Below are 11,282 nucleotides of genomic sequence, written 5' to 3' on the forward strand. Positions count from 1 at the left end.
AAATGAGGATTATAATAGCACAAAGTGCTTAGCACCAAGTCTGGTATTTAGTAGGCACTTAATTTATTTCATTTCTTCCTTCCCCATTACGAACATATATAATTGGGCAAATTATATATGGGATGTCTCTCCCCACCTTAGCCCCCAAAGTCTCAGAATTCACTCTTGAGTCCATCACTCAATCCAGAGGTAAGTAGCAGGTTTCATCAGGAATCCTCTGAATTACAATTGGGAATTTCATAGATCAGATTTTCTAAGTCTTTCAAAGCTGTTGGTCTCTATAATATTGTAGTTATTGTACAAATTGTTCTCCTGGTTCTGTTTCTTTCATCCTTCATCGATTCATACCACTCTTTGTAAATTTCTCAGAAACCATCCCTTTGTTATTTTTTACAGCACAATGGTATTCCATCACATTCATATCCCTTAACTTGTTCAATAATTCCCCAATTGATAGGCATGAGTTCAATTTCCAATTTTTTCCAATTCCCCTACAAAAAGAGTTGCTTTAAGAAATTTTGTATATCTAAGTCCTTTTCTCTTTCTGTGATCTCTTTAGAGTAGAGATTTAGTACTCACATCAGAGGATCAATAGATCATAGACTATGTACAGTTTAGTATCTTTTTGGATAGTTTAAAGGCAACTTTCCTATGAATTTCCTATCTTTCATCTCAGGAGGAAGTCTGGCAGTCAGCTAACCTCAGGAATGAGAAACCCTGAAATCCTGGGTTGTACGAAGAAAGAAAAATGATAAAACCTAAATTAATTTACTTGTTTGGTGCCATACCAACTAGACTACTAAAAGATTATTCTATAAGAATTAGAAAAATAACAAAATTAATCTGGAGGAACAAAATCTCAAGGGAAATTATGAAAAAAAAAAGAGAAGGAAAGAATATCAGCAGTACCAAAACTCAAACTGTGGTTAAGAAATAGAGTTTCATTAGTGGGATAAGTAAATGGTAATAAAAGCCTAGTATTTGAAACATTCAGACCCTGGCCAACTATTGAAATAAAAACTTTATATTAAATCAAAACTGCTCAAAGAAATGGAAAGCAGTCTTATAGAGACTATGTAGTTTCATACTGTGTAGTAAGATAAAGGGATACAATGACTTAAGATATCCTAAACAAATTAGAGGATCTATGGATGAGGAAGAGTTGATGAGCAAATTTTTAAAAAGAGAGTAATGCAGAAGAAAAAATGGATAATTTTCACTACATTAAATTAACAAGAATTTGCACAAACAAAAACAATGGTTCACATTAGAAAGAAAGTGAATAATTGGGGAAAAAATTTTATAGCAAATTTTTCTGATAACTCATTTCCAAGGTAAGAAATAGATCAGATTTCTAAAAATAAGAGTTATCCTCAATTGCTCAAAGTTTATAAACAGACAAATTTCAGAGGAAGAAATCCAAGGTACCAAAAGCCATATGATAAATGTTCCAAATAACTTATAATTAAACATAAATGAATATAACTCTGAAGGAATTGACAAATGGGAGAACATTAATGCACCACAGGTGGAACTGTTAAGCAAGTTATTTCAGAAAGAAAAATGGAACTATTTCCTAAAAATTACTAACATATACATAGTCTAGGACCCAATGATACCACTACTAGGTCTACAATCACAAAGAGATCAAAGAAAAAGAAAAAGGACCCAAATGTACAAAAATATTGCTGTAGCTCTTTTTGTAGTGGCAAAGAATTAGAAACTAAGAGGGTAACTATTAATTAGTAAAAAGTTCAACAAGTTATGATCTACATATAATGGAATACTATTGAATGTAAGAAATTATGAAAAACCTGGAAAGAATGTATGAATTGATTGAAGAGTAAAATGAGCTGAATAATTTATATAAAAACAACATTGTAAAAAACATTTTGAAAGATTGAAATATTATTTGTGCCATGATTCCAGAAGATTGATGATGAAACATATTACACATCTCTTGAATGGAAAGATTGATGAACAAAAGGTGACATTTTTTTTTGGACCTGGCTAATGTGGGAATTAGTTTTGCTTGACTATGCACTATTATTACAAGAGTTTTCTTTTTCTTTTTTCCACTGGTGAAAGGGGAGAGAAGTGAGAGAAAGAGAAAACAGAGTTTTTTCTTAATTGAAAAAAAGTTTGAAATGAGTTTAAAAAAGAGAGAATAGCCAAGAATCTTACTACCTTTGGGGAAAAGTAGCTGAATTCAGGGAAGACAACCCTTCAAGGTAGGTATCACTGGATTTCGAGTGCTGACTTCTTCTCTGTGTGTCTGAGTACAAAAGAAGGAAACTTCAGACCAGGCAGTGTCAGTGACCACGAAAATATCATATAGGCTGATGGCAGCTCATGGAAGCCATCACTGCCTCCTCTCTCCTCATTCCCTCCCATTTCCTCATCATTCTTACCCTTTCTCTCTTTTTTCTGTTTTGAAGAATCAGAGCCCTCCTGACCCGTGAGCCCTTGGGGCAGCACTGTAGAATCAAAAGAAGAGTTCATTTCCTGGATATTCTCAGTTCTTCCCTCCTCACTGTTCTGTGCAAGTGAATCCTTGGAAGTTGTGAGTATTCTTGATGATGGGCAGAACTTTATTAGACCTAAAGACCTGGTACTCCCAGAGTATGATGGAAGCTTAAGCAGGGAAGGAGCACCAGAAATGTTCTGACCATCCTGGAGGATTGTCTCAGAGTTTGCTAGAGGGTCAGAAGTAGCTATCTGACATATTGATTCTTCACAAAGAAGAGGATTGATTGATGTGTTACTTTGTGAAGACCTCAGCAGCTTCACATGCTCGCCTTTCACCACCTTGGGGCAAACAAGCAGGAGAAATGAGATCAGCAGGATCTGGCCCAGGGAGAGTGTGCATGTTTGGGGCAGGCAGAGGGTGGGGTGGGATGGGAAGGGAGGGACTGGGCACACAAAATAAGCCCCATTAATTCAGGGATTCTTTTGTCCATGCTCATGCCTTGGAACACCTCTGAGGGACAGGAACTTGGACTAGTGATCACTCTGATGGTACCCTATTAAGCCCTACACACCCTCCATCACTATCCATAGCCTTGGGGAGAGGGAGTTGTCTGGACCAAAAGCTCTCCACATTCCCTTTTCCCAAAAAGAAATGAGAAAGGCAGACTCCTCCTTGCTGACCTGAGGAAGCCTCCCCCAGTGCCACTGCATCTGGGGCTCAGTCCTTGTGGTGTTCTGGTTTCCAAATTTTATCTCCAGCTCAGAGTCACTCCTGATGCTTGTTAGATATTCTGAGGATAAACTGCTAGAGTGGTTGCCAAAAAACAAAACAAAAACAAAAACATGTACTTATTCTTATCTCCTAGCCTAACTCTATTCCTTCTCCTCCTCCTGCTTGCTTAGAGCCCAGCTCTACGCCCACTCCAGTGCAATCTAGACTGGTAGTTGCCATAACCCAGCACTGAACTTTCCTTTGGAAGTGGTCTTCATGAACCTCCATCTCCTCCTCCCTCTTCTCTTCTACAGCTACTTGAAAGAGTCCCCACTGTGACCACAATCCTGCCCATCAGCATATACTCTTACCTCTCATTACGTGAGAATTCCACATCTGAATAGATAAATGAATCTTTGGGGCCTACTAATTCATCCTCTGCAGTGTAGAAGCTAGTAAGATAAGGAAACAAAATCACTACTTTCACTTTCACCTTTTCCCTTCCTACAACTGCCTGAAAATTACTTCCCAGAGTGACCACTAATGTGCACATCAATAGAATCTTTTACCTCTCCTTGTGTAAGGATTCCATATTTAAATAGAGATATGAATCTTTATGCTGTGTAGAGACATCCTCCTCAGTTTGGTCACTAGTAAGACAAGGAATCAGAGTCACCAAAGAGTAGAAAAGAAGGGAGACAAGGCCCAACTCCCACCACCCGCCAGTGCCCAGATCTTCAAGTTGTAAGACAAAAACACAAAGGAGAAAGAGCTATGACCCATGGTTCTTGTGGGTCCAAAGCCCACCCACAAAAGTCAGAAGGGGACAGCAATACCCACTGCCACATTGGTCCTACACCTCCACAGGCCCCAAAGGAAGCAGGGCCCAGGGCTGATGGGTCTACTCTAAATACCTGGTGATTCAAGAGAGTAGTTTCCAAAGCAGAAATAACTTTAGGCTCTTTGACATTCCTGAAAGGAAAATCTTTTCTTTTTCAACAACCAAGAGAGAAAACCAAATGAGAGGTCTTTTCCCCATCTTCTTTCCCCCAAACTACCTTGCAAAATAACTACTGTAACAATACCTCATCTGTATATCTCATGTGTAAATAGTGTTTTAGGGTTAGCAAAACATTTTACATACATTATTTCATTTGATCCTCACAATTCTACAAAGGAAGTACTACCATTATGTCTATTTTAAAGATGAGAAAACCAAGTTAGGCAGAAAAAGTGACTTGCCTGGAGTCACATAGCTACTAAGTATCTGGGACATAATTCACACTCAGGTCTTCTTAACTCCAATTCTGGTTTGTTTATATTTAACTACTTTATACACATTTGCATTTATATTATTTGTATTTATGTTGTATTCTTTCTTTCTATCTATCTATCTATCTATCTATCTATCTATCTATCTAATTACCACTCCCCATTGGAATGTATACTCATTGAAAATAAGGAGTATTTATTCTTTGTTTTGTATTCCCAGTGCCTGGCATACTACCTGGTTCATAGTAGGTTCAGAGGTTTCTAGGGCCTTGGCATAAGCCACACCCTCCCTGGACCTTTGGGGAATTAGCTCATGTCTGAAGACATGGTTTTTAAAATTGTTCTACTGATTGGCTAGGTGACTTTGGAGATTTTACTTATTCTATCTACATTTCAATTTTTTCATTTCTAAAACTGATTTCTAAGGTATCCCCTAAATTTAAAAGTTAAAAATGGGATCCTGTGAATCCACAGATTGGAGCCAAGTCAAAGTGTAATGTATCAGGAGAAGAGAAGGAAGGTGACCTCCAAAGGGAGCTTCTGTTTTTGTTTTCAGACTCAAAAAAAAGGTCACTTAGGGACTAACAACCAGGAACTCCCTATAGGATTTTGAAAAAAACAAACCTCCTCCACAAGGTTTTCCTCAATTAATCTCAACTCCTCTTGATTTTTCTTCAGTGTTTCTGTATTCTTTCTTATATCTGTCTTCCCTTAAATGACTCTAATTTGTTCTATGTCTGCATTTTATTTTTCCAACTAGATTAATTCCACCTCCTTTCTCCATCATATACATACAAACAAGGGCAGGGGACCCATAGTATACTTCTGTATTTCCCCTACAGAGCCAAGCATTAGGCTGGGGGGACTGTTGTTTCCGTCCAGTCATGCTGGACTCCTGATGATCTCATTTGGGGTTTTCTTGGCAGATACTAGCGTGGTTTGCTTCTCCTTCTCTAGCTCTTTCTATAGATGAGAAACGAAGGCAAAAAAAAATTAAGTGACTTGCCCAGGTCACCCAGCTAGTAAATATTTGAGGTCAGATTTGAATTCAGGAGTCTTTCTGACTCCAGGTCTAGCATTCCATCCACTGTGCCACCTACCTATACAATACCTGTTGATAATATTTATTGACCTGCATTGTTGGCCAAGAAAGACTCCAACCAACAGTTATCCTTGGTCCTTTCAGTGGACCTTGACTAGAAAGACCTCAACCCCATCAAGTCTGGGGACTTTACAGCGCCCTCCTCAGGACGACCTTCTCACTCACCGGGTGGAGCTCAATTCTGTCATTGGTCTGTCTTCTACCACTATCTCAGCCTGTACTTCTTCTAGCTCCTCTGAACTAGTAGCTGGTGTTGTTGTTAGTATTAACTTGTCCTTCTTCTTGACCTTCTTCCTGCGGCGTCTCTTCTTCCGCTGGGACATGGTTGTCTCCGAGCTGTGTTTGTGGACATTCTCAATGAGGTCCAGCAGAGGATCATTCAGCACCTCATTCGAGCACTCCGAGGGATAGGGGAGGTATACAAGTTGGTGGGAATCTCCTCCTGGCGATAGGGGACAGGCCCAAAGCAAATAGAGTAAGAATTCAGAGAGCCTTCCCAGACTGCCCACTTTCTCCATGCAAATGTGCACAGAAGTCCTATTATTGTGATTTAAGACATTATTCAACCATATGCCTAGTCAGGAAAATGGTCAGCATTGTATGTGATGTAGCAGAAAAGGTATTACTGTATTAGGAGATTTGAATTCTAGTCCTGGCTCTTAAACCCTACAGTAATGGGACCAAAGCCCTTTACAACCTGGTTCCTTCATCCTTTTCCCAGTCTTCCCACACTATGTTCCCCTTTATTAATCCAGCCAGCACTGGCCCACCCTATCTCCCACTTTCCAAACCTATATACTAGTTATGCCTCCATCCATGCCTGGAATGAGGTTCTTTCCTCATCTCTACTTTTTGGCTTCCTTCAGATCTTAGTTTCTTCATGAGACACTTGTCATTCTCTACACACACACACACACACACACACACACACACACACACACACACACCCCTCTCAGATGCTAGTGTCTTTCTCTTGTTTTCCATCCACCTTCTCTATAACTTATAGGTGCCTAGTTATTTATATGTTGCAAGTTCCCCAATTAGAAAGTAAGCTCTTTGGGGCAGATGCTATGTTTTTGTCTTTTTTTTTGTACTTAGAGTTCAGGAAACAGTGAATGATTGGTCAACATTTATAGACTGATGGATTGATTGAAATTACTCCCTTTCTCTGAGATGCAATTTCCTCATATGCAAAGTGGGGAAAAAATTATTTGTACTATCTCAGAGGATTGTTACAAGGAAAACGTTGTCTACCTTAAAATCTTAAAAAATGTAAACTATAATAATGATCATTATTTTTCAGGGGCCAAACAGAATAAGTGTTCAATAAGAGACTGTATAATTATGGACATTTACAGAAAATTTGAAGGCTTGCAGAAACTTTGCATCTATTATCTTGTTTGATCTAACTATACTAGAACCATTAGGGAAACTGAGGTGAAATGATATTATATGACATGTCCAGAGTCACAGAGCTAGTGTCAGGTATAGTTTGAATCCATACCTCACATTTAGAGGTTCAAGTACTATTGTGTGATTATCAGATCACAAACCCCAGACATCCTATGAAGATCTCACAACAGTACAGACCCATAGAATGGCCTGACAATGCACCCAGGCCCACCCTGGCATTTTTGGGAGCTGAAAAGAAAGGGGAAGGGAAAGGCAGAGGTTATTTAGGAAGTTTCTGGCAATTGCACGAAGGAAGGAGGAGTGGATTAGGGTAGTACACTCACATCAGTAGTTTCTAGTTGCTGAACAAAGAAGGCTTCTCCATTGTCTCCCAATTTCATTTGCAGATCCACTGGCTCCCCATTAATTTCGATGTCAACCTGGGAAGAGAGGAATGGATTATGTCTCAATGGCAATTTCACCTTTGCCCTCCCCTTTACATTGTCCATATTATTGACCTCAACCCCCACATTTTAAATAGAAAGAAACCGAATCTTAGAGAGGTTAAGGACATAGAGAGGAAGAGCAGAGCTGGAGTTCAATTGCAGATCCCTTGAATCCAGTACTCTATTACTACAAGACCACACTGCCTGGCACAAACTTCTGGGATGTCAGAACTCCAACACCTGCTCTCTGCCCCAGGTTAGGAGAGGACACTTCCCCCAACGCAATCACCCTGCAATGTAGAGTGTTACTTATTAACTTGTTAACAAGGGGCTTAGGCTTTTCCTTGCCCCATGACAGTGCCCAGTCCGAGCCAAGATGATTGAGGAGAAGGAGAAACAGCCCTTGCAACTCACCACTTTCTCTCGGGACCGCAGGACGCCCAGTTTGCCAAAACGCACGTGGAAGGGGGAGCAGAGGAAGGAGCCGTCCGGCTGTTTCACTACTAGCACATCGATGCCCCCTGACAGCGTAGCAGGGTTCAGGCCCTCGTACAGTTCCTTTACTGTCACATACACCGACTCCGCCAGCTGGCCCACATAGTTCATGGTCTGAGACTGCCACAAGGTCAATGACAAAGAGGATCAACAAAGATCAGGCTTTCCGGTACAACCCAGCCCCAGGCTTTCTCCTAGCCTTCCCAGGATACCAATTGCAGGGTGAATTATCCTCTTTAGATGAGATCAACATTACTCGTAACTCACCAGACAGAAACCCTCTCCAGGATTTTAAAAGCACTGCTGATAACAAGTACCACATTCTTGTCTCCCAGACACCACTGCTTCTGCATAGTCTCTGGGCTATCACAGAAGAAGAACTGAGGGCAAGGGCAAGGTTCTGAGAGCTTCAGATGAAACTGGAATAAGGGCAAGGCCAGAACAACATGAAAATCAACAGGAAAGGAATCGGGGCCTCAGGGCTCTTCTCCATCCTAGGAACTCACTCCTAGGCTCCAGGGATGCCTGTCCCAAAACCTCCGGGCTCCAAGAGGGAAGCAGCAGCAGTCCTGCACCCACGACCCCGTCAATAGCTCAAAAGTCCATCTATCTCCCTTCTTCTCAGGGACCCTCCTGGAAAGGCTTGGCAAGTGGCCCCGAGCAGGGATCCTTTCCACAACATCCCCGAGTGGGCATCCCACCTCTGCCTGTCCATCAGTGACAAGGAGCCCGCTGCCTTCTATCTTCCAAGAGAGCGCCAGAGGAATCTTCCCCCAAGTTCAAAGCAGCAAGTGGCAAAGGGTATCTGGAAGGCTGCTCATCACCGATCTACTCTAAAGGTGCAGCCACATTGTGCCCTCAGAGGTAAGGTGCGGAGGCCGCCATCCCAGACCCCGTCCCTCACCGCCCTCTTCTTCATCCGCAAGCTGCCCCAAGGGACAGCAAGGCTAGTCTGCCCGCCTGACTTCAGAGGCAGAAACAGGGTATTCACTAAACCCCACAAGGCTGGTTCCCCAGCTCTCTGCTCCCAGAAACAGCCCCCAGCCTCCACCCCAACTGCACCCCCGACCTGGAAGGGGCAGTGCCTATCAGCTCCCTGGACACACACACACACACACACACACACACACACACACACCCCACACACACGCGCAACACACACCACACACACACACACATGCACGCACATACACCACACACGTACATACACACACACCACACACACGCACACACACCACACACATGCACACCACCCACACACCACATGCACACACATACACCACACACGTACATACACACACACCACACACATGCACACACACACACCACACACACGCACACACCACACACATGCACACCACCCACACACCACATGCACACACACGTACACACACACCACACACACATACACACACCCCACACAAACGCACACACACCACACATGCACACACACCACACACACATTACACACACATACACACATGTACATCCACACACACACACATACACACACATGCACAAAGGCAAGGTCACAGGGCCAGATGGGCAGCCCCAGGGAAGCTGCTGACGCCAGCTATCTCGCTGCAGAGAACAGATAGCAAGGGAGGCCGGCGGATATGACAGGGCATGAGAGAGCAGCTCTCTTCCCCACCAGCCCTTCCTATTCTTAGGACACATATAGAAGGATATCAACAGAACTGAGAGCCCCACAACCTCAAGCCCTGAAGTGGCCAATTAATGCCTCACCTATTCCCTTAGTGGATTCCTTCAATTCTCCCCCCCCCTTCCCCACCCTGTGCCTGTGCCCTGTATCTGGCCCAGGGCCTGGTTTCCTTCACACGCACATGAGTCTGCACAGACACACAGGCACGGGTCTGGGTGTCCCTTCTGCAGCGGGTTGCGTGCACGCACATGTGCTCATGTACACACAGACACACACAGGCCAGTCAAATGAGGAAGTGAGGCTGCTGAGATTCCTTCCAGTCTTGGATCAAAGGTCTAACACCCCAAGGAAGCCCACCTCCTGGGGTGGGTGACCACCTCTAGTGGTGAGGTCACTCCTCCCTCTGTGCCTCAGTTCCCTTCTCTGCTACAAGATGTGAATCAGCAGCTCCCCACTCTCTGGTGCCCCTCCCCCCTCCCAGGCAGGGCTTTCTGTCCCTGTTTCCTGTTCCTGAATTCTGTTAACTTCTGGAACTAGTTCTTCCTGGACCTGGGATCTAGAAGGATCCTGAGCCCCAAGCCCCAGAGTCTTCAAAAACAAAGCGAACACCACGGCCTCTCCCTCAACCTTCACCCAACTCAGGGTCACGTGCTTTCCAGGCTCCTTTTTTTTTTAATAGCACAGACCATGTTTGTGTCCGAGGGCTTGTCCGGCCTCAGTTTCCCCACTTATTAAAAAAACAACAATAGGATGGCTGACTCTGCACTGTGGACTTAGAGGATCAGTCAGGGTAGCCCCCCCCCCGCCCCCCGCCCAGGGAAAAGCCACAACAAAGGCGGCCTGACCGATGCCACGCTGGGCCGACACAGAGGGAGCTTTCCTCCGAAGCCTCCCCCTCCCCCGCCCTGACCACAGCTTGCAGACCCTCTAGTCCCACCCCCCAGTCTTACGGTTGAGGAAACTGAGGCACAAGGACGGTGAATCACTCGTCCAAGGCATTAGTGACAGGCTTTGGAAGCCAGCTCCTCTGGCTCCAGACAGCTTTCTCCGCGGTACAGAAGGGGGAGAAGGGGGTGGGAAACGCGAAAGGAAGGGGACCCTGCCCTCTCCACCTAAGCAGCCCAACACTCAGTTTTCTCATCTGCAAAATGGGAACAACCCTTGTCTGCCTAGGATTGGAGACAGGGTGGATTTGGGCAGAGCAGGCCCATTACCACAGATCAAACGGAAGCACAGCCGGCGCACCACCCATTCCTGGGCGCCTCCCCCCTGCCTAGGAGCCGTCCCTGGGATCACTCTCCCCCATCCCTCTGCCCTCAGGTTAGCCTACCAGACCGCCCCAGCCTAGCTCAGCTCTGCCCTAGAAGGGGGCACCACACTGGAGAAGCGGGGTCTCACCTTGCCCAAGCCACCGGGAGCCTTTGCACAGCGTCGTGGAACGCAGGCGCCCCCTACCCGCTGAGGCAAGCGCTGCACGTGGCCGGGGAGCCACGTGTCCGCCCCGACCACGTGAATGTCCCACCCAACCCCTCCTAGAGGGGCCTTTCCCGTCGGGGACTCCTTCCCCTTCAGATTTGTCCCCTCTCCGACTGGAACCTCTCATCCCACCCAAACCACCTAGACTGTTACCCTACATTTAGTACCCCCATAATATCCCGAGCCCTCATTTTGGGTCCGTACTCTGGGTTCATATCCTTCTTGTGTAAATCACTTCCTGTGTGAGCGCCCCAA

At 44.6% G+C, this 11,282-nt stretch overlaps 1 protein-coding gene across 1 annotated transcript in view; it reads right to left on the reverse strand.

The window, feature by feature from the left end:
- LPIN3 (lipin 3) overlaps window positions 1-10,997 on the reverse strand; it is a 29,274-nt gene extending 18,277 nt beyond the window's left edge. Inside the window, 10 exon segments of the mRNA XM_074292635.1 lie at window positions 2,188-2,275; window positions 2,412-2,808; window positions 3,151-3,274; window positions 3,553-3,633; window positions 3,751-3,831; window positions 5,721-5,958; window positions 5,961-5,997; window positions 7,292-7,387; window positions 7,808-8,008; window positions 10,950-10,997. Of these exon segments, the coding sequence (XP_074148736.1) occupies window positions 2,188-2,275; window positions 2,412-2,808; window positions 3,151-3,274; window positions 3,553-3,633; window positions 3,751-3,831; window positions 5,721-5,958; window positions 5,961-5,997; window positions 7,292-7,387; window positions 7,808-7,999 (1,334 nt within the window). The 5' untranslated portion in view covers window positions 8,000-8,008; window positions 10,950-10,997.
- Between the last annotated feature and the right edge of the window lie 285 nt (window positions 10,998-11,282).

The sequence above is a fragment of the Sminthopsis crassicaudata genome, chromosome 2, assembly GCF_048593235.1.
Source record: "Sminthopsis crassicaudata isolate SCR6 chromosome 2, ASM4859323v1, whole genome shotgun sequence".
NCBI classification, from domain to species: domain Eukaryota; kingdom Metazoa; phylum Chordata; class Mammalia; order Dasyuromorphia; family Dasyuridae; genus Sminthopsis; species Sminthopsis crassicaudata.